At 41.7% G+C, this 24,076-nt stretch overlaps 1 protein-coding gene across 15 annotated transcripts in view; it reads left to right on the forward strand.

Annotated features, from left to right (window-relative positions):
• The window catches only part of gapvd1 (GTPase activating protein and VPS9 domains 1), a 138,937-nt gene that overhangs the window by 110,009 nt on the left and 4,852 nt on the right, over positions 1–24,076 (forward strand). For all 15 annotated transcript variants that reach the window (XM_038782130.1, XM_038782134.1, XM_038782124.1 and 12 more), the window contains 8 exons: positions 10,017–10,136; positions 10,864–10,990; positions 11,452–11,573; positions 11,990–12,149; positions 13,918–14,105; positions 18,625–18,838; positions 21,485–21,557; positions 23,623–23,820. In XM_038782130.1, coding sequence (XP_038638058.1) covers positions 10,017–10,136; positions 10,864–10,990; positions 11,452–11,573; positions 11,990–12,149; positions 13,918–14,105; positions 18,625–18,838; positions 21,485–21,557; positions 23,623–23,820 — 1,202 coding nt within the window. The remainder of the gene's footprint in view (positions 1–10,016; positions 10,137–10,863; positions 10,991–11,451; positions 11,574–11,989; positions 12,150–13,917; positions 14,106–18,624; positions 18,839–21,484; positions 21,558–23,622; positions 23,821–24,076) is intronic.

The following is a 24,076-nucleotide window of genomic DNA, read 5'->3' on the forward strand; positions in this document are numbered from 1 at the left end:
AATATCTGCATTCTGCTGTGGCTCTAAATGTGAGCTGGAACAGACTTAGATGGAACTGGCCTGTCTGACTGTTTGGATGGAGAACTAGCCTCCTCCCCAATGAGGTTGCTGGCAGTTGTACAGTTTTGTTTCTTTGATATTACCCTCTGTGAATTCTGCTGTATACTTCTTTCAAATTCCTTGCCTTTGGAAGTTATCATTTGTATAGCCCCACTGATCTCTGGCAGCCAATGTTACTGATATGGCAATTCGCACTTGCATGTCTCTAGACTCCTGCTAATCTTGTTACTGGGAAAATTGTGTCTCATTATTCCTCTTGATGTCTGTTAGTCTTGTTACTTGACTATTGTTTGGGGCTTTTCACGGTAACTCCATTGAAATCTACTTGTGACAATAAGCGATTGCGATTATTATTATTATTATTATTATTATTATTATTATTATTTTCATCTCAAATTCACTTGTTAATTTCCCACATTCCTACCAATCCCATAATATTACAGATTGATTCGCTCCTGTGTCTCTTAAAATATTTATATCTTTTCCCCATCCCATTTTTTACACATGGCATGACTTTCCCTTCAGATACCAAATTCCTAAACACATCCGCCACCTGCTGGTCACTCTGCCCCTGTACAATTTGTGCACACATTTGCACCCCTGTTGTTTGGTCTTCTCGTGTATGAATCCTACGGGCTTCTCTGATTTAATAGTTCCTTTCTTAATATTTACAACTCCAACCGGCTCTCCGTTTATTAGCCAGCATATTAATTTGGTGTGGCGCAATTTATTGCAATGAATGCATCTAACTTTCCTCATCTCATTCCTTCAGTGCCATCTTTTTTGTTTTGAGGTGAAATCTCTTTGGAGTTTTCAACCACTCCCTCTCTTGCTTGACTGTCTTTTCTCACACCTTCCCATTTTCTATCTGAATTAAAGATATGTCGAAAAAATGGCTTTGATCTATGAACCAACTCCCAGTAATTACTTGTCTTGCAGTTTTAACTCTTATTTCTCCACATGTTCTTATCACTGCAGCCAAAGCATCTTTAAATTCTTCCAACAGAATTACTTTTCCAAAGGCGTCGTAGGTTTCTTCCATTTTTAATGCTCTCACCCACCTATCAAAATTACTTTGTTTAACCCTTTCCAATTCAAAATAAAAGACTGCCCAGACTGTTTCTTACATTTCTAGGCCTCCATTTCAAAACCATTGTCGAAGTACTGACTCGTAAGCACTCAACATAGTTTCTTCATTGTATCGTACCACAGACCTTTCCTCTGACAAGGACACATAGACTTCACTAGCCCTACCTACTAGTTTACTCTGAAGAGCAGTGTCCAAATATATTTCTCATATATTTTGTTTGAATGTCTCGACGTGCTTTTCATCAAATTTTGGAAGTGCCTGCACAAATCCAAACACTCTTCCACTAGATTTGTGTCTAGAATTACGTCCTTCCTTATCCCTGCAGTCCATGTGGTGTAGGTACACCCACTGTGCCATTAGGGAGGGAGTTCCAAGATTCCAGCGACAGTGAAGGAACGGCGATATATACCCAAGTCAGGATGGGGAGTGGCCTAGAGAGGAACTTCCAGGTGGTGGTGTTCCCATGTATCTGCTGCTCTTGTTCTTCTAGATGGTAGTGGTCATGGGTTTGGAAAGTGCTGCCTAAGGAGCCTTGGTGAGTTCCTGCAGTGCATCTTGTAGATGGTGTACACTGCTGCAACTGTGCGATAGTGGTGGAGGGAGTGAATGTTTGTGCAAGGGCCCCAATCAAGCGGGCTGCTTTGTCCTGGATGGTATTGAGTTTCTTGACAATTGTTGGAGCTGCACTCATCCAGGCACGTGGGGAATATTGCATCACACTCCTGACTTGTGCCTTGTAGAAAGAGGGGAGTCAGGAGATGAGTTACTTGCCACAGGATTCCTAGCCTCTGACCTCCTTTTGTACCCATAGTATTTATAAGGCTAGTCCAGTTCAGTTTGTGGTCAATGGTAACTCCCAAGATGTTGATAGTGGGGGATTCAGTGATGATAATGCCATTGAATGTCATGTTATGTTCCTCCCCATAAGAGGAAACATTCTCTATCAAAACCTCTCATAAATTTGGGTCACCCCTCTGCCATTCTTCAAGATAAGGGGTGGGATTCTCTGACCCCCCACCGGGTCGGAGAATCGCCCGGGGCCGGCGTCAAACCCCCCCCCCCCCCCCGGTATCCCAAATTCTCCGCCACCTGAGATTTGACGGGGGCGGGAATCGCGCCGGTCGGCAGGCCCCCGCGGTGATTCTCTGGCCCGCGATGGGCCGAAGTCCCGCCGCTGACAAGCCCCTCCTGTCGGCGTGGATTAAACCACCTACCGAACCACCTTCGCCGGCTAAGTCCTTTTGGCCCCGGCTGGCGTGGCGCCAAAGGCCGTTCACGCCAGCCGGCGGAGCGGGGACCACTCCGGCACGGGCCTCGCCCCTCAATGTGAGGGCTTGGCCCCTAAAGGCGCGGAGACTTCCGCACCTTTGGGGCGGTCCGACGGCGGAGTGGTTCAAGCCACTCCAACACGCCGGGAACTCCCGCCCTGCCGCGTAGGAGAGAATCCCAGCCAAGGTGTAATAGGAAAAAATGTGATAGCATTAATCCTTAGTACACTTAACAATCCGGATGGTAGATGACTATTGTGAGAAATCATAATTGTGATCTTAATGTGACTGAGGGATTTCAGTATTCTCAACATTCCTGCCGATTGTAGACAGGGAATAGTCAATCTGTAAGCAGGGATTGCTTCAATTTATGTGTAGCTCGTCTTTATATTGGCATGTAATTGAACCAAGTGGCAGTTGTTTCAGGAGATATTCAATTCATCCTAACTGAAATATATTCCAGAGAGGAAAAAAGACTAAGAGGGGGAAAAACATCTATGGCTGAGCAAGGAAGTTAAAGACAAAAACAAAGGCATACTATATTACAAAGTCCAGTGCAGGCTGAAAGATTGGGCAACTTTTAAAAATCAACAAAGGGTCAATAAAACAGTAATATAAAGAGTAACGCTAAATTAGAATGATCATCATCAATCGGGAAAAAGAGCTAAACAAACTATTGGGATTGAAGTCCCATGGCCTCATGGCCTATATCCTGGGATCTTAAAGGAAATGGCAGCATCGATACTAGATCCATTAGAACATAGAACAGTACAGCACAGAACAGGCCCTTCGGCCCTCGATGTTGTGCCGAGCAATGATCACCCTACTCAAACCCACGTATCCACCCTATACCCGTAACCCAACAACCCCCCCCCCCCCCCCCCCCCCCCCCACCCTGTACCCGCTAGAATACTTTGAAGATGGAACAAGCCAAGTGGATAATGGGCATCCTGCAGATATAGTATATCTGGACTCCCAGAAGACATTTGATAAAGTGCTGCACAACGCCAGATCACATGGGATTAGGAGTAATTTATTAGCTTGGATAAAAGACTGGCAAACTGACGCACTAGGGATAAACGGGTCTTTTTCTGATTGGCAAGATATAACTAGTGGGGTGCCACAGGGTTCAGTCCTCGTTTTACGATATATATTTTAGACTTGGATGTAGGAGTAGAATGTACTATAGCCAACTTTGCAGATGGCACTGTAAAATAGATGGGATAATAAGTTGCAATGAGGAAATTACAAATGGATATAGGTTAGGTGAGTGGGCTGAAATTTGGCAGATGGACTTTAAGGTGGGTAAGTGTGAGGTTATCTATTTTAGTTGAAAAAATGGAAAGGCAAATTATTATATACATGGTGAGAAACCTCAAAATGCTTCAGTCAGAGGGATCTGGGTGTCCTCATGCATGAATCTCAGAAATCGAGTATCCAGGTACAGCAGGTAATACAGAAGGAGTTTTGGCCTTTATAGCTAAAGTAGAGTATAACAGCAGCAAAGTGTTGCTGCAACTGTACAAGGCATTGGTGAGACCACACATGGAGTCCTGTGTGTAGTTTTGCTCCCCTTATTTGAGGAGGAATGTAATTGCATTAGAGGCAGTTCCGAGTAGGTTCACCAGATTGATTTCAGAGTTGAAGGGTTTGTCGTGTGAAGAGAGATTGAGCAGTTTAGGCTGATACTCTTGGGTTTAGAAGAATGAGGGGAGATCTAATTGAGGTATATAAGATGATAAAAGGCAGAGCAGATGCTTTCTCTTGTGGAGCAGTCGAGAACAAGGGGTCACAGTTTTAGGATAAGGAGTAGCAGATTTAAAACTGAAATGAGGAGAAGTTACTTTCAAAGGGTTTAGGCTGATACTCTTGGGTTTAGAAGAATGAGGGGAGATCTAATTGAGGTATATAAGATGATAAAAGGCAGAGCAGATGCTCTCTCTTGTGGAGCAGTCGAAAACAAGGGGTCACGGTTTTAGGATAAGGAGTAGCAGATTTAAAACTGAAAAGAGAAGTTACTTCTTTCAAAGGGTCGTGAATCTGGAATTCACTACCTCAGAGTGCGGTGGATATTAAACCATGAATTTTTAACAGTGATCACGATCAAAATGAGAAATTGTGAACGTATAGAGTATAATCCTTATAAATCTCATGGATGGATTGGTGTTGATGCAGTTGGCCCAGACCTCTGATCGTGATGACTTTTCTCCCGAGGTTCTGAAGGAGTTGACCAAGGAGATTGTGAATCTTCTGACCAATATTTCCCAGAACTCATTGACCTTGAATTACAACCCAGAGCAAATGCGACTCTTGTGTTTAAAAGGCAGCCAAATGGCCCACAGACAAATAAAGATTTGCATGCTATTGCAAAGGAATAGGATAAAGAGCCAGCTTGAGGGAGAGACCTTGGTCGGAAGCTGCAGGTTATGCTTGGCCAATGTATTGATTTTCTGAGGAATTGGGAATCTAGTGGATCGGGGTGAGAAGTTGCATAACTAGCTTTAACTTTGAAAAGGAATTTCATACTGAACCATGTAATTGACGACTCGGCCCATGAATGGACAGCAGTGAGTTGGCTTTCATTGGAAAGTTTCTGGCTTGAAAGCAGTAGAGTGCGGGGATTTCAAGGAACTATTTACATAAATGTCTTGCAGAGTGGAATTACCCAAGGTGGGCCTGAATTTGTCAATTTGAGTAATGGTAAGTCGTGATTAGTAGTATACAGTACGTTGAAATATAGCATGGTTTACGAAGTAAAGTCTGCTTACTGTATCTTAGCAGGAAGAAGATCTTCAATTGAAAGGGAAATTCATATGAAAGATTGTCAGCATAGGGTGTTAGAATAGGTAACAAGATGTTGGTCCAGGGAGGAAATTTTTTTAAATATAAATTTAGAATACCGAATTCATTTTTTCCAATTAAGGGGCAATTTAGCATGGCCAATCCACCTAACCTGCACATCTTTTGTGTTGTGGAGGCGAAACCCATGCAAACACGGGGAGAATGTGCAAACTCCACACGGACAATGACCTAGAGCCGGGGTCGAACCTGGGACCTTGGCGTCGTGAGGCAGCAATTCTAACCACTGCAGCACCGTGCTGCCCTTAGGGAAAAAATTCTAAAGTTATATCTAGCATTGGTGAGGTTGCATCTAGAATATTGTATGCAGTTTTAGTTAACCTGTTTTAGGAGAGCTTGGTCTTCCTGTAACTTGGGGAGATGGGGAAGTGATCTCCCACGATATTTAAAATCTCAATGGGTTTATTTATCATAATTTGATTACTTAAGCCTTGCCTGTATCTATATTTGTCTATTATACTTCTGTGAAATGCTCAGGGATTCTTTGTTGTCCATTAAAAGTTTTCTATGGATACAAATTGTTATTACTGTTTACAGTGTGAATAATAATTCTTTATCATAAGTCTGATATTCAGCTGATGTCTGTGATGTGTTTGAATGTCGGAAGTGAGTGTTTATAGATGCCAGTTCCTTTAGATGTCGATCTTAGATTCTTTAAATTTTAAATTTATGTTTCAATGTAAAATAAATTCTATAAATTACAGCGTAATTCTATTAATTCTATAACTTGGGCGTATAATTTGAAGAAAAGGATTGCCAACAAATTCTGAATTTAAGTGCCAGGCATCATCCAGTTGTCATTTTTTTCTGTTTCTCTCTTCCATTTCCTCCCTGGGTTTACTTTCCACCTAGTGCTCCTATTAAAGCAGGGTGACTTATGCACAGGAATAGTGAGAGTCTCTGCATCTCTCTCTCTTTCTTTCTCTCTCTCTTTCACTCTCTCTCTCTCTCTCTCTCTCCTTCTCTCTCTCTCTCTCTCTCTCTCTCTCTCTCTTCCCCCCCCCCCCCCCCCCACTTACCTCCAACTCCCCCTCTCTCTTTATCCCCAACCTCTGCACACTTCCCAGCATCATTTAGATGTCTTGTCTGTGGCAGCTAAGAACTGATGCTTTGCTCAACTAAGATTAATAAGTCTGAATTTCTGGTTGGTGTGGAAATACCTGTAGCCTTTATATGTTAAAACAGAAAATGTGAAGTAACTTGATTTATCTGGGCTTTGTATTGAATACTTTTGTGCTTCTGTGGACCTCAATCACACTTGAATATTGGTGTGCCTGATGTCCTTTCTTCACCCTTTCACCACCATGACTATGGTTTCTCTTTTGTCTCCTATTTTCCCCTTTGTCCCCCTCGCCGCGTTCTTTCTGCATATGCTATGCTGTCTTTCTTAATCATAGTTGGATCTGCATTTGCTCTTGCATTCATTTGAGATCTCCTTTGCCCTTATAGGCGGAATAAAATTGGAAGTTGCTGGATATAGATCTTCTGTCCAGTGAAGTCTTGGTGACTGGATCTTTTTACTATGATTTGTAGAATTCTCCACTGGCTTACGGCGTGAATAACATCCAACAACTAAAATGGAAATTTTTAAAACTGGAAATCACAAAGGAAGCAATGTGACTGGAAATATGAATTTGATGGTTGTAGGTTTGCCCTTTTCAACTAGAGATAAAAACCTAATATAATGGAATCTCAGTCATCCTCTATCAAAGTTCCCCTGGGTGAATAAGGGAAATTACCAGATAATTAAAACTCTCCAGAAGCACTCTCCTCCCCTCTCAGCTCAGATGTGGGATTCACTGATTTGTCAGTTCACAGCTTCTGCACGCATCCATTGGAACTCCAGCTGCTGAATCAGAGAGAGCTTGCCAAAAAGCATCCCCTCAACATCAACTAGAGGCTCACCAGCAACAGTGAGGCCAGTGCACTCATCTGCATTGATCCAGTCAGCCACTGCCCCATAGGTCAGTGCTGTGGGACTACTCACTTACAAATCCCTGCGGAGCCTAAAACCTTAGGTGTGCCGTTGTACTGATGAGTGGAGTTAAGGGCAATGCCTGCCTCTATGATATATTCAGTGTGCAATGTACTTATCTGTTGCATCGGGAAACAAGAAGTCAGTAAGCCAGCCAGCTGTTCTAGTGCCAGCTGAACTTGTCAATAAGCCAGATCAACAGACCTGAGAAGTAAAAATACTGCTAGGCAGATTTCTGTTAGTCTCCTAGTCCCCACAAAAGCATTACAGCTGATGAGATCTAGGATAACTGTGATAATGTGAAGGGATTGGGAACTTATAAACAAAATGTTATAGTTTTAAAATTAAATGCAGAAGGATATTCTGGAAATTGCAAATACCCTTGTTCCCACACCATCCACTTTTCTCACACCATTCCCCCCCCCAAAAAAACGAAAACTTCACATCCAACTGCTTTCGGGGTAAGTAGAAGTATTGAGTACCAGGCATGACATGGTTAAACAAAGCAGTGCTACTTATTTGATGACATTTGAAGCTAAATGTGGGTGTTGATTGCTTTAATGAAACTCCTATGTACTTTGGTATCCTAGGAATAACCAGGAGTTCATTGAATGTGGCAGGGCAGAGAATTGGACTTTGAGCTTGAAGTAACTTTGAAAGAGTTGCGATTCAACCATTTAAGATCAATGTTTCCTTATCATGCACATTGTATGATTCCCAGCAGCTTTTAAGATATTCAGATGAAATGGCCCTTTTGGACAAATTTCCTACATTCACTATTTAAGAAACAAATCACCTGAAGATAAAAGATTTGCAGGGCTGTGGAAAGGGCAGGGGAAGTGGAATAAGCTAAATTATTCTTGCAGAGAGCTGGCACAGCGCAGTGACCTGCATGACCACCACCTGTGCTGTGTAACCATTCTGTGATGCTACAAATGATTACACGCTAAATATTGTGGAGGAGGATCCGATTAACTGAGTTTCAGCATCAGTTCACAGAATTTTAACTGGTTTTAGGTTGTGATTGAATAAGTCAGGAGACGGAATGATAAAGTACACAAAGCTTGCAACCCATTGCATGAAGGTTGAGATGTTTTAAATGATAACGGGATTAGATAAAATTGATAAATTTTAATAGAGTATATTTAAAATCTGGAAATAAAAATGGGATCTGTAATACTGAAACAGTTGGATTAAATTTTTGTTTTTAAAAAAACTGAGTGCATGTTTCAGGGAAGGAAACTGCTGCCCTTAACCAATTGACACCAGGACCACATCGATGTCTTTGACTCTGAACCGCCCTTTGAAATGACCTAAAACGTTAATCGGTGGTACCACACAACTGTCAGCAGTTTGAGGTAGAATCATTTCTACAGGGCAACAGGAGATGGATGTTAAATGCTGTCCTTGTCAATGCCTCCCACATCCGAAGGAAGTCGAATAAATTAAAAATTGGGCATTCGGATCAGCACTGCTGCCTATGGCGCTGAGGACCCTGGTTCGATCCCGGCCCTGAGTCACTGTCTGTGTGGAGTTTGCACATTTGCCCTGTGTCTGCAGGGGTTTTACCCCCACAACCCAAAGATGTGCAGATTAGGTGGATTGGCCACGCTAAATTGCCCCTTAATCGAAAGAAAAAAAGTGGGCATTCAGGAGTGAAGTCAGACTGCACTCAATTGTGATGAAAATCATGCACTCCCTTACGCCAGAGATACTGGATTACTTGAAACTTTGAAGACTGAGGTCTTTAGATATTTTAATCCTATCCTTAAATAAATACCATATCTTTAGATTTCCATTCCCTAGGAAGTTTCAAAAGAATGAGCACCAAAGCAGCATGTCTAATCCTTGGAAAAACAATTTGAGGTCCTAGTTCATAGTGTTGATTTTCCATATGAGCTCCACCAATACCTATAACAATTCTAGAGCAAAGCAAATCTCAAGTATTACCCACCTTCATTTTCCAGTATCTACAACCACTTTTCATCTTTGTACAGATCTCACCTCGCCTCTTTCAGGGATGCTCGCTTGCTTTCTGCTGCATTCCTAGAGCTTTGATGCTTGATCTGTGCGTTGGGTTGTAGCATTTTCTATATTGCCATATCTATATGGGAGCTGATGCTGCTGTATTTTGCTGCTCACTTGTGCATGTGTGGTGGGTGTATTTTCTTGGTTTCTGTGCATGCGAAATCATGTTTTCCAGTCTTGCCTTAGATTGCCTGTGAGCAAAGCCGCAGGCGATCATCTAGTATGCTGTTAAATTTGTGTGAAGGTGTGATCGATCCCAAGTGTTAAGCCATAAAATGTAACCACACAATAACTAACCCACTGGTAGTTTTCATGGATCATTTTCAGGGAAAGGTGACCAGCTTTGTTTAAATAGCCTTTTAGTACAGCCATTGTTATAATGCAGTCACTGAAAAAATATTTGATTATTTTGCAGGCTACTGGCACATAATCTGACCACAATGCACATATAATTGTTTTCTGCCATGATTGGTATTTGCTCATATTTAAGAGCCCAATTCTTGAGAGTTAAAATTAATATATTCAATTCTTTCGCTTCTTTGTGATATAGAGCGTTCAGCAGGGAGTCATTAAAAACCTCAACACTTGTTTTTAAAACATAGCACTTCATATGTTAAAGCATAGTATAATAAATTTGTAGTATTTGCAAAAACTTTAAAGAACAAAATGATAAATTATCTATTTTTTTAAAGACTAGTCAGAATGACTTGTTCACACTTTTTGTGTGTGTCACCAGAAGAGGCAATTCCCAAGTTGAATGCACAGACTCAGGCCGCCGAGGATATCCTGGATAAATATAGAAGTGCTATTAAACGAGCCAGCCCCAATGAAGCAGTTGCCAATGATGAGGTTACAGGTAGGTCATGTTCCTATTAAGTTTGATTGAGAAAAAAAATACTTTTGCTGAAGTAGAAGTTTGCATTCTCTGTCTGTATGAACAAGAGTGTTTGTAGTAGCACCTCTGCTTGTAAATGTTTTAAAGTTGAACCACTGATCCATGTCAATGGGTTATGCTGAAAAAGAACTTTTGTATTGTCATTGTTGGGGTTATGGTTAGACACTGGATGAGGACAGGATTAGGCTGAGTTGTGATATCCACCTAAGTAATGTATCATTCCAGTATTCACTGGCCCTTCAATGAAGAATAGACCAGAGGAAGACAGCACCATGGCATCTTCCCATGTATAGGAGTTCATGCTTGTAGCAGATGGAGAAGGGATAAAATTGCTGTACAGTGAGGGAGGGGGATGATAACTAGTAATGTTTGAAATGTGATTCAAGCCACTCCTTTTCGATTTATCTCATCATGATTCATAATTAACTACTTCTGTGAATGATGTAGCAGGTTATTAATTCTCCGCTATTGTTCTGTTGCAATCATACATGTTTATTTAGATGCTAATGCAAAAGCCTAAAAAATACATGCCTAAATCATTGTATGTGGTACGAGAGTTTTATTTGGAGGTCTGTACCATATCTCCAAACTGTATTTGTTGGTAACCGCCAAAGCTTAAATCAGTTCTGTTGTAATTTTATAAAAGTGAATGTTTCCAATATAATGTGTGATGTTTGCTTTTGTACAGAGGCTATTGGAGATGACAGCATGCATGATTCGCCACGTGATGAAACTCTTCAAAACCTTTCAGCCGATGATCTGCCAGATTCTGCCAGCCAGACTGCACAGAATCAAGATGCCACATTCTCCTTTAGGTAACATTTATTTTCGCCTGCAGTAACAGTTAGCAACAATAAGGTTGTTGAGGTGAGTTCCGTAAGAACTTGTAGACTGCTGTCATCCTTTGCTTCCCCCTTACTGTGAAAGAATCAAACCACCTTGATCCAGGTCTCTGTCGTCCGTGAAAAGATGCTCAGGCGCATTTCTGCCTTGGACTGCTTCGAGGTGGTTCACTGCAGCAGTGTGGTTAGGATCAGGGACTTAATGGATTGACCAACTACAATGTGTTATGTCACTTTTCAACCCATTTTATCAGGTACATGTCTCCCACATTTACTTGTGAAGATTTTAATTTAGCCAGCGTGAATTGTTTGTGCCATATTTACTGGGAATAAGCAGCTAAATCTAGAGTCTTCTGTGAGAAGTGCATTGTTCAACTGTTTCCTTTCATTAGCTTAGCAATACTCTAAAACCTGCATTTTATTCTTCCAATTAGAGATGCAAAGAAGAAATTGCGAATGGCTCTGTGCTCTGCTGATTCAATTGCATTCCCCCTCGTGAGCCATTCAGCAACAAGAAATGGCCCTCCTGGAGGACCTGATCAAGGAGAATTAGAAGGTAAAAAGACTATTTATAGTTTGAGATAGATTTTAGCTTTTAAACCTGAATAATTTCTCCAGCAGCAGCAATGTACAAACTGGCAGTAAGTTCAGCAGTTCTATTTTAAGGATAACCAATGAATAAAATGGAGTTGTTTCAGTTTTGCAGTAAGAGACCACGGAAGTGCTTTCAGGCTCAGCTATTGTGATACAAATGTTGGTTTGCATTGTTTCACCTTTTCTTAATTCATGTACGGAACTTCATAAGGACTTCACACAAACAATCCTTGTTCTACCTGCATGTCATTGTGCTCATTCTACTCTTGAAGACGGGTATTTTAATCAGATTGCTCGCCTATTTTGTGACTTGATATTTTGTCAATCAAATACACGACTGTCATAGTTATAGACTAATTTTTGGACTTTATTTTTTAGACAATGAGATTGTCTGCTTTCTCAAAGTTCAGCTGGCTGAAGCCATCAACTTGCAGGATAAGCACCTGATGGCACAAATTCAGGAAACCATGCGCTGTGTTGGCAGATTTGACAGTAGAACCTGCCACAAGTTACTAGCTGCCATTGCTGAGGATTACAGGTAAAAATTTTAGACTGCTGTTTGGTTGATGGATACTGTAAGCATTAATATTTGACACGGGGGTACTTAGAAATTTGTTGTCTGTTCACATGAATCGAAACATAGAAAATAGGAGCAGTGTTCAGCTTCGAGCCTACTCTGCCATTCATTATGATCATCAGGCTCAGTAACCTGTTCCCACCCCCAACCCCCAATATCCTTTGATCCCTTTAGCCCAATCACTATATCTAACTCTGTTTTTGAAAACATACAATGATTTGGTCTCGACTGCTTTCTGCGGTTGTGAATTCCACAGGATCACCACTCTGGGTGAAGAAATTTCTCCTCATCTCAATCTTAAATGGTTTACCCCGTATCCTTAGACTGTGATCCCTGTTTCTATACTCCCCTGTCATTGGGGGCATCAACCTTGTCTAGTCCTGTTAGAATTTTATAGGTTTCTATGAGATTCCCCCCCCCCCCCCCCCCCCCCCCCGGCACCGTGTCTTATTTTTTTGAACTCCAGCAAACATAATACATAATCCTAACTGACTCAGTCTCTCCTAATACATGAGACCCACCATCCCAGGAATTAGTCTTGTAAAAATTTGCTGCACTCCCTCGATAGCAGATAAGGCAACCAAAACTGCACACAATATTCCAGGTGCGGTCTCACCAAGGCCCTGTATTATTGCAGCAAGACATCCCTGCTCCTGTACTCGAATCCTCTCGCAATGAAGGCCAACAAACCATTTGCCTTCTTTACCGCCTGCATGCTTACTTTCAGCGACTGGTGTACAAGGGCACCAAGGTGTCATTGCACATTCCCCTTTCTCAGTCTATAGCTATTCAAATAATCTGTCTTCCTGTTTTTGCCACCAAAGTGGATAACCACACATTTATCCACATTATGCTGCATCTGTCAGGCATTTGTCCACTCACTCAACTTGTCCAAATCGCACTGAAGCATGTCTTCCTCCTCCTCACAGCTCAGCCTCCCACCCAGCTTTGTGTCAATATTAAGTATGCCATAACACTTTTTTGTTGAAAGTGAGAACCACTCTCTGCACCCTTGACTACATTTATCCCTTAACCAACAATTAAAAAATCGACAGATAAATTATCTCTCACATTATGGGATTGATTTGCCAACTTCTCCCCAGAACGGTTTTCGAAAGGGAGCTACTTTTTTTTAAAATTTAGAGTACCCAATTAATTTTTTCCAATTAAGGGGCAATTTAGCGTATTCGATTCACCTACCCTGCATATCTTTGGGTTGTGGGGGCGAAACCCACACAAACACAGGGAGAATGTGCAAACTCCACACGGACAGTGACCCTGAGCCGGGATCGAACCTGGAACCTCGGCGCCGTGAGACTGCAGTGCTACCACTGCGCCACCGTGCTTCCCGAGGGAGCTACTTTTTAATGCATTAAAACATAGTGTGTTGACACAAATTCTATTTGAAAAATGGCACTGGAATGACTGGTGCTTCAAATTCAACTGAGCTAGATTTTTGGTTTCCCTATGGATTATATGTGCTCAGTAACCTATCGGGTTTTCTCAGTGATCAATAATCATCCCACACCCATTATATTGGGACTCCTTTAGTCTCTGATGCTTGATTGGGCAATCATGTACGCCTTTCTTTATAGTTATCAGCTTCCTGCACCTCACATTTGATGTCTGTTACACATTATAGCGTAAATGCCATTGAATTTATGTAACTTTAAATTGGCAGGATTTTTTGAACTTTAAGTCGACAATCATTTTGTTCTCTTTGCTTAAGAAAACGGGCTCCATATATTGCTTATTTGACACGATGCCGTCAGGGACTTCAGACTACTCAGGCACACCTTGAAAGACTCTTACAAAGAGTGTTGAGAGACAAAGAGGTTGCCAACAGATACTTCACGACAGTCTGTGTAAGACTATTGCTTGAAAGCAGGGAAAAGCATATTCTGGAATTTATTAAAGGTAAAATGCATTCCTTTCATTGGGCCACCAGCATTAACCTATGCTTTTAAATTCACTGTTGTTGATGCATGTGTTGTTAATCTGTTCCTTGAATTAACATGTTCTAAATCATTGAACTTGAACATTCATACAGGTTATAGGCCCCAGTAACCAAACTTATTTATCCAGCAAGTGGCTAAGCCGTGCAGGGCCTGTGGCCTTGGTAACTATATTCAGTTGACAGGGCATAAGGGGGACTCTATAATTAAAGAAAGACTTGCATTTATGTATAGCACCTTAAATGACTTCCGAATTTCCCCAAGTGTTTGGCTACCAAAGAATTATGGTCAATTTGCGCCAGCTAGCTCCCACAAGTGACTATGTGAAAATGACCAGATAATATCTCTCTGATGTTGAGCAAAAGATAAATCTTGGCCTGGATACTAGACATGCTCAACTGCTTTTCAAAATAGTTCACTTGAGAGGACAGTTTAATGTCTCATCCGCCTATCAAGATTGGCATAAGTAGTGACCACTTTGGTAAAGTAGTAGAGGGTGATGTAGGGTAGAGGGGAAAATAGCTATCTCCCAGGAGATTGGATACTGTTTATTGCGATGGGACAAGTGGTAGATAAGATGGATGTTCAGTCAAAATACTCCAGTCATCAGAATGGACAAGCTGATCTTTTCCTGTACATTAGTTTTCAGTATATTTTAGAAATGTTTTCTTCACGCTTCAGTTATTCAGATCTGCATTAAATCTCCGACCTATATAAACGGGGAATTAATTAATACTATTAAAGAAATTATCTTCCGCAATCTTATCATTGGAGCATAAGGTTGAGATAAATTGCTGCCCTAAAAGTTTGCTGTCCACTTGAAAGCTGCTACATGTCAAGATTGGATTTGGAATAGTTTCTTTGAAGACCGAAATCTGTTCAAATGTGACCAAAATAGATCTGCAGTCGGGCTACAAGTTACCGATGGCTCTTGGAGCCCAATGAAGGAGTGAATTTATCAGGTCCTTGTGACTTCATTACCCAGTTGTGCTTTCTCTGGTGACGGTATGTCAGTTGTTTATTCCGTTGAGTAAATCCAGGACACCAGACTGAAGATCTGTTAAATAGAGCCACAATTTTCTGTCTGCCCAAGTCTCAACTGGGGGATACCCAAATGATGTGCTGGGAAATCCGTGGAGGAAGTTCCAGTGTAAGGGTTTACCCGGCGATTGTCCAGAAGTGCTAGCTTTCTCGGGGCAGTTGTGCTGGGCAGGGAACCATCTGAAAAAACAATTTAAAATTCTAATTTTGGCTGGTTCTGCCAGTTTTGCTTTGATAGTTACTCTAAAAGAGTTTGAAGGGGGCAAGAAAACACTTCCAACTTCAGAGTAACTATTTTAAAAGCCCAGAACAAGGCCAAAGGGGACACACTCCAGATTCTGCCCCATTCCAACCCCACCCAACCACCAGTGACTGAACACCCATACTTAACGTTGAAACATACTTCCGCCATTTCAATGGTCCCTTTAAGCTCACCTGCTTTATGGCAGCTGGTGCTGTGAAAAGGCAGTGTGTCCTCCTTCGCTGCACTCCATTCACACCACACTACTGTAGCCAGGGACAAGCTTCACTCTTCCTGTCTCACCTGGACTGAGTGAAGAAGGTCAGGCGAGATGGGGGCTTTGCAATTCCAGCAAAGGTAAGTCCCTCCAGAGTGGCAATCCGCCGGTGGTTGCCACTCGGAGGAAGTTACAGCCATGCTCTCATATACCTTTTCGTCTGATCTCTCATGGTGGCCTGTCTGGACAGTGTTATTTATTAACCTTCTCGATGTATCATTTGAAATTGCCAAACCAAACCTTATTGTAATATGTCTACAACTATATAGTATGGTAATCGATATTTTCTAATTAATAAGAAAACATAAACTTTTCTAGAATTCTGAGATTATCCTTTGACAAAATAATTAGAGGCACATTTGTAATAAATGGAAATAGACTTGATTCTAAAAATCCTGAGGTTTATGACAATTTTTAATGTATGCAAAATGCATTATACAAATGCAGTTTGCAAAAATTGTTTTGGGGTAGTATATTAGCATGGATAAAGGATGGGCTCACTGAGAGAAGACAAAGTTGGGATAAGAGGGGTGTTTTCAGGATGGCAACTTGTAACTAGTGGAGGGTCACAGGGATGGGTGCTGGGGCCACAATTATTTACAATATATAAATGACTTGGATGAGGGAAGTGCTATTGCTAAGCTTGTGGATGACCATAAATTTAAAAAAAAAATTTAGCGTACCCAATTATTTTTTCCAATTAAGGGGCAATTTAGCGCGGCCAATCCACCTACACTGCACATCTTTTGGGTTGTGGGGGCGAAACCCACGCAGACACGGGGAGAATGTGCAAACTCCTCACAGACAGTGACCCAGGGCCGAGATTCGAACCCAGGTCCTCAGCGCCGTAGGCAGCAATGCTAACCACTGTGCCACCGTGCTGCCCTGGATGACCCATAAATAGGTGGGACAGCAAGTGGTAAGGTTCACATACCTATAGAGCAGGGGTGGGCAAACTTTTCCGTGCAAGGGCCACATTCAGAAATTCACAATTCACAAAGGGCCGCATAGTATATTAAGTAAAATAATTACTTCACCTGGTTATGATTCTGGGCGCCTCATATAGAACATAGAACAGTACAGCACAGAACAGGCACTTCGGCCCTCGACGTTGTGCCGAGCAATGATCACCCTACTCAAGTCAACGTATCCACCCTATACCAGTAAGTAACCCAACAGCCCCCCCCCCCCCCCCCCCCCCCCATTAACCTTAAAAAAAAAAATTTTTTTAAATTTTTTTTTTTTTTAATGACTTGGTGGGCCGCAGAAATACCTTTGGCGGGCCGCATGCGGCCCGCGGGCCGTAGTTTGCCCACCCCTGCTATAGAGGATAGACAGGTTAGGTCAGTGGGAAAACTTGGCAGATGGGATACAGTGTAGGAAAATATGAAGTTATGCACATTTGCAGGAAGATTAAAGGACGTGAATATTGTCTAATGGAGAATGCTGCGCATTTGGTAATCCTAGTGTATAAATCACAAAAAAGCTAGCAAGTTCAGCAGGTAATGGGAAAGGAAAATGGAATGTTGGCATTTTATTTCAAAGGCAATGGAGTATAAAAATAGGGAAGTCCTGCTAAAACTATGCAAGGCGCTGACTCGGCCACACCTGGAACACTATCTCCGTATCTAAGGAAAGAAATACTGGCATTGGAGGCAGTCCAGAGAAGGTTCACTAAGTTGACCCTGGGTATGGAGGCATTTTCTTATGGGGAGGGATTAAGTAGATTGAGCCTGTACTCATTGGAGTTTAGAAGAATGAGAGGTGACCTTACTGAGATGTATAGGATTCTCGGGGCTTGGCAAGGTAGATGCTGAGTGGTTGTTTCCCCTTGTGGCAGAGCCGAGGACCAGAGGGTGTAACTCAGAGTAAGAGGTCACCTGTTTAAGACCAAGATGAGGAAAAATTTCTGACAGGTAGTGAATCTGTGGAATTCTTTACCGCAGGGATCTGTAGAGGCTGGGTCATTCAGTATGTTCAAGGTTGAGATAGGCAGATTTTTAATCAGTAAGGGAATCGAGGGTTAAGGTGGGAGAGCAGAGTTAAGGATCACATCAGATTAGTCATGATCTCATTGAATGACGGAGCAGACTCTTCTAATGTGAGGAAGTTAGATGATTAACTCTGAACAGCCAGTTCAAATTGAAAATTACTTCCATATTTCAGCTTGAAAATGTCCACATTTCCAAGCATTTAAACTGTAGCTCCCTCTTGATAGTTTAGTATTTGTGGATAAAGGTATTTCACCTTGTAGCATTAAGTCATTCAGATCAGAAGCGCACATTCTTGTCAGCTGATTTGGCTTGGGTATAGGTTGGGATAGTGTACTTAGCCTCCGTTCTGCTGCGCTGGGAAGGAGCAAGATTAACCATTCTTGCTTGTTGACCATTGACCCACTGCTGTGAAATTTGCCAGCAATGGGTCAAAACAAAACCTGGATCTTCATGGAAAATAACCTATCAAAACTCACTGTTTTGCCTCGCACATGAGTGAGGCACTGGAGGATAGCCATTGCCTCCAAAATGATAACGCAGCAAAATTCAACACCTTTAGACGAGAGGGTGAAAATGAAGAGGAAAACCATTTCAACCTGAATCCTTTTCATCTAAAGTAAAAAAATAACGTTTTTGAATACTGGTTGAATTAGCTTCACTAAGGGCAGCACGGTGGCACAGTGGTTAGCATTGCTGCCTCACGGCGCTGAGGATCCGGGTTCGAATCCCGACCCTGGGTCACTGTCCGTGTGGAGTTTGCACATTCTCCCCGTGTCTGTGTGGGTTTCACCCCCACAACCCAAAGATGTGCTGGTTAGGTGGATTGGCCACGCTAAATTGCCCCTTAATTGGAAAAATGAATTGGGGACTCTAAATTTATAAAAAAAAAAAAAAAGAATTAGCTTCACTAATTATTTTTTTTGTGTAGATTTTCAGAATCTCACTGCAGCAGATGACAAAACTGCCTTAGTGGAAGAATTCCTGCAGTCATTATACGGAGCGATGGCACAAGATGTTATCTGGCAGAGTGCCAGTGAAGAACAGCTCCAGGATGCGCAGATGGCAATCGAGCGCAGTGTTATGAACCGCATTTTCAAACTTGCCTTCTACCCCAATCAGGATGGTGACATTTTACGTGACCAGTAAGTAACAATATATAATAGTGTGCACAGTTTTGAAAATAAGAGCACTTAAAGCAAGTTTTTGATTGTAGTACTTTTTATGAAAATGTTGCTGAACCTCCTGCTTCTTGATTGTTGTGCAAGCCGCAGAAGAAAAATAGTAAAACGGCTCTAAAGGGAAAGAATATAGTTGCCTTGGTCTATTCTCCTTGGTGATGCAGAAGTTTGTTATCTATGCTCGTCCCTGCTCTTTATACATAACCAGTGGACTTATGAGGCACCCTAGCCTGGCAGCATCTGTGGAGAGTGAATCAGAGTTCATGTTTCAGGTCGTGACATTTTTTCAGGTCATGACCTTTCTGATAATAGGTTGGAATCTTAATTCTCTCCGGATGCTGCCAGACCTGTTGACCTTCTCTAGCACAGTGTTGTTTTTATTTTGGTTTCCATCATTTGCATTATTTGGCTTTTTGCAGTTTTGTTGATGCCTAACTTATTTTTTGACTAAAGTGTAGCAAAAATTGTGTTGGAGATGTGCTCCATTTAGTGTGAATGAGATTCAGTGGAGTGCTTGACAGTTGTAGCAAAAATAAGTATCAAATCAGTGCCACCACTAGAGTAGCACGGTGGCGCAGTGGTTAGCACTGCTGCCTCACGGTGCCGAGGCTCCGGATTCAATCCCAGCTCTGGGTCACTGTCTGTGTGGGGTTTGCACATTCTCCCCATGTTTGCGTGGGTTTCGCCCTCACAACCCAAAGATGTATAGGGTAGGTGGATTGGCCACACAAAATTGCCCTGTAATTGGAAAAAATTAATTGGTTACTGTTATGGGCCAGGGTTTAGAGATCCCCAAAGTATATCATGGCGTTCACGTCACCCACAATTTTTAATAGATTGTGGTCTGGGGAGCACACGGCCCAATCTACAGGTGTGGTACAGCAGAAATGGAAAGTATTTTTAAAAGCAAAACAATGTTTATTCTATGAACTCAAGTTAACTTTTTTAAAACATACAGTGAACATCTTAGCAACCATTAATTCAAATACAACCCCCAAAGGGGCTGGTTTAGCTCACTCAGCTAAATCGCTGGCTTTTAAAGCAGACCAAGCAGGCCAGCAGCACGGTTCGATTCCCGTACCAGCCTCCCCGGACAGGCGCCAGAATGTGGCGACTAGGGGCTTTTCACAGTAACTTCATTGAAGCCTACTCGTGACAATAAGCGATTTTCATTTCATTTCAAAGAGTACAACACTACGTACTCCTTAATAACTTCCCAAACAACATCTAGAAGACCAAAGAAACACCTTTTAACAGAAGCACATCAGGTTTACATTCCCTACTGAAAACATTTGTAATTCTGTATTCACCAAATGATCAAGAGATCGTCTTTTCATGGCAGAGAGATCAACAGTACACCTGCTTTTTCTGGCTTCAGCTCCAACGCTGAAAAAACAAAAAAACAAACACACCCAAGCTTTCCTCAAAGTGAAACTAAAAAGCAGAGCCAGAGCTCAGCTCCACCCACACTCTGACATTACTGCAATAACATCAGCAGACAGGCATTACTTAAAGTGACATTCTCATCACAGTACTCTAAATTTAATTAAAGAGAATCAGTGCTGCCACTCAAAAAAAAAAAGTCAACTTTCCTGCCCTCATGGAATCTAGATGCCACCAATAAAGAAATACCCGAGTTCATAGTGTATGACTACCTGGGCGGACATATGGTTTATGCACAGGGGTGGTCTACAGTTTGGGCATTTTTCAAGAGAGAGAAATCTGAGGTTGAGTCAAACAAAGCTGCCAGAGCAAAAAATGAAGAAATCCGAGATCATTGCAACGAGGAGAAAAAAGAAATGGCATAGATATCTTTAGTGTTTGTGATATAGAGCAAACAGCTTTCACTTACTCTTCATCGGCACTGATATGATTGCACTTCAAAGCAACCAATTGTATCTGAAGAACTCTAGATGTGATAAATTGCTGTATAAATGCATGTTCTTTCTTTACCTTGGTCGTTGAGGAGCTGTGCTCATCTGAATTTTAGTGCCCTCTTAATATCTAAAGTTTATTTTTTTAATAATCTTCAGAGTTTGGAATGTCTTAAACTAAGGAGGTGTCACATTTCTCCTGTGTCCGTTATAATACATAATTTTTTGGGGTTTATTATGAAGGGTGGGCGATGCTTTCGTATTGCAAATAAATGGTAGGCTTCTGCGATTCATTCAATGATAAATGCTGCAATGTAAAGTCCAGTTTATTTAATAGAAATAGCCTCCCCTTTATATTTCATCTGGTAATCTGTAATATCGGTTTGGCAGATTAGGATAAAAGCAAATGACAACATTTGTCTTCTACATAGTTCTGACTGTAAGCTCTAGAATTCCTTCTCCAAACCTCTCCACCTCTTCAACTCCCACTCCTACACTTCAGTTCCTTCTTTAAAACCCACCTCTTTGACTCGATGTTTAATTATCCTTCCTGATGCCATCTCTTTTTTGCTTCAATGTCAGTTTTCCTGTGATTATGCTTCTGATTAGTACCTTGAGATGTTTTCTCACCTTAAAGGCACTATATAGATGCATGCTGTTATTGTTTGAGCAATTTAAGTTATATTTTAACTTTTTTTTAATCCTAACTTTAAGTCACAGTGTATTTTCTTTTCAGGCTTTTCTATGAGCACATTCAGCGTCTATGTAAAGTTGTCAGTGCAAATCACCGGGCACTTCAAATTCCAGAGGTAATAATACTAAATTTACTTGGGTTACTCTATTTAACAAAACATCAGTTACAAATATGTTGTGTTAGTCAACAATACAAAAGGGCTTTGAGAATTGCACTTTTAAAATGCTGATGCAAAGTCAGTGGACACATCTGAATTATGCACAGATAACGTATAAAATTGGTAGAGTCAAAATGAAACCTGGAAATGCAACATGGTGCAATCGAGCAGTCGTGCTCTGACTTATTGAACCGTGCATTTGGTTTAATTCAGTTGCCCACAAGAGTCCCCAGTATGATTTTGTATGGACAAAGGTTGTTCGGTCCAAGTGTTTCTTAAGCAAATCTGATCAGTTGACATAAGAGCTACAGAATTCTATGCACATGGGGGTAGTGTGTGGAGGGGAAATTCTGTTGTGGCAAAAGCAACCATTCGAGTAATGAACCAGAATCCTCCATTGCTTAAGAACATAATAACATAAGAGCAGGTACAATGATTAGCACTGGTGCCTCACGGCGACGAGGACCCGCGTTTGATCCCAACCCCGAGTCACTGTCCGTGTGGAGTTGGTACATTCTCCCTGTGTCTGCGTGGGTCCCACCCCCACAAACCAAAGGTGATGGATTGGCCACACTAAATTGTCCCTTCAATAGAATTTCTATTTAAAAAAAAAAAACAGAAGAGCAGGAGTAGACCGTACAGCCCCTCGAGCCTGTTCTGCAAATCTGTGCAATTGAGTCTGATCTGCCTCAACTCTGCTTTCCTGCCCGCATGCCATATCCTTTGATACCCTGAGAGACTCGCTGGGTTTGGTAATGATGACCAAGCCTAAAGGCCAATCCAAATGAGCTTTGGCAACATCAAAGATGCTAGTTATATTTTTACGTTTTAACTGATTATTTGTTCTTCACTTAGTTTAGTTTAAATCATCATTTGTTGCCTCTTCCAGCCAGTAGGTTGGGTTGTATATAACTGTGAATATTTGCTGCCAGTGCTTCTCAATTAAAATCATTTGAAAGTACATTTATAATGGTGAGCAGTTAGCTCTTGCCTTCCTTGGAGAGGTTTCTTGGAGTCTGAACCTCTCGCTGTTTACTCCCTGTCCTGCTTCCTATTCTCAGCTGAGCAGGTCTTGTTCTCAAATCTTGGTTTCATTCTGATGCTCACACCAGAAAGTGAGAACGAGAGGGCGATTTGAATCTTGGTCTCTCTTTGTTTCCTTTCCCATCTCCCACCTTCCCATGACTGACATTGCAGTTTCAGATATAGAGCATGAAGGAGGTAAATGCACATCATAGCATTTTCATTGTTCTGTGATGTTTGAGCCAGATGGATTGATGGCTGGATGCTTGTCCAAGTTCCAGCTGGTTGACAGGTGAGTGCTCTGGTACCACCTGCTCTCAGTTTTTTCCACCATTATTGCCAATTGCTTATTTCTTTCTGATGTTCTCCACTTTTTTAGCTCACCTGAAAGCGTTCAATCTTTGGAGTACCGGTTTCTCGAGAATAGGCAGCTAGAAACAGTTGAAGGTCTGAGACCGAGCCTTTGTGACTTGTCTTCCCCCTCCTCTTACAATTCTTCTCTCTCTCTCCCTCTTGTCCCCCCCTCCCCCCCCAAAAAAGGTCATCTATTGCAACCGAATACACTGAAGCATGATGCACGTCTCTGGAAGGAGACTAATCCTGGCAGATATTACGGCCACCGTCCCGTGCTTTAGTTCAAAATCATGAAGCCCATTGTGGTCTGATATTTTGCCGTTCTTTTGTGCAGACCGTTGGAAGCCAGCACGCTGGAGCTGTTGTGACACCTATGGGGGGGGGGGGGGGGAAGAAGAGTCTGTTGAGGCATTTCTGAGACAGACAATAGAAGGAGGCAACCAGTTTGAAATTTTCTCTGCAGCTCACAGATATGTTTCTGTTAATAGTTCACAGTGGTTTTAATCCTTTGTATTAATATGAATAACATCTGCTTCTCAGATATTGTCTCCATAAACTATAAATTAATCCTTTTCTTACTAAGTAAGACTTGTGGTGAGAATGTGATATTCTGTATGTGACACTCAGTTTTGTGTCTTCACTTCAGGTGTATTTGAAAGAAGCTCCATGGCCATCTGCACAGTCGGAGGTTCGAACGATCAATGCGTACAAGACCCCGAGAGATAAGGTTCAGTGTATCCTGCGAATGTGCTCCACCATAATGAATCTGTTAAGCCTGGCCAATGAGGACTCAGTCCCTGGGGCAGATGACTTTGTTCCTGTTCTTGTGTTTGTCCTTATCAAGGTGAGCCATCAGATGAATATCAATTATGTACAGCAATGTATTTATAATGCAACCACTCCAAAATGTCACTGGCATTCTCATCTCAAAAACGCAAGTAGGGGGATGCAACCTTCTGCTAAGTTACTGAAAATCACACTCGCCGCGTAAACCGAATTGCTTTGTAATGTACCATTTTATCTCTTTAAAATTATTTTCCAATAGTTATATGTTGCAAAAAAGTTTTATTTAGATTGCCCTTCATCTGTTTGTTTTCAGT

The sequence above is a fragment of the Scyliorhinus canicula genome, chromosome 21, assembly GCF_902713615.1.
Source record: "Scyliorhinus canicula chromosome 21, sScyCan1.1, whole genome shotgun sequence".
Classification (NCBI taxonomy): Eukaryota; Metazoa; Chordata; class Chondrichthyes; order Carcharhiniformes; family Scyliorhinidae; genus Scyliorhinus; species Scyliorhinus canicula.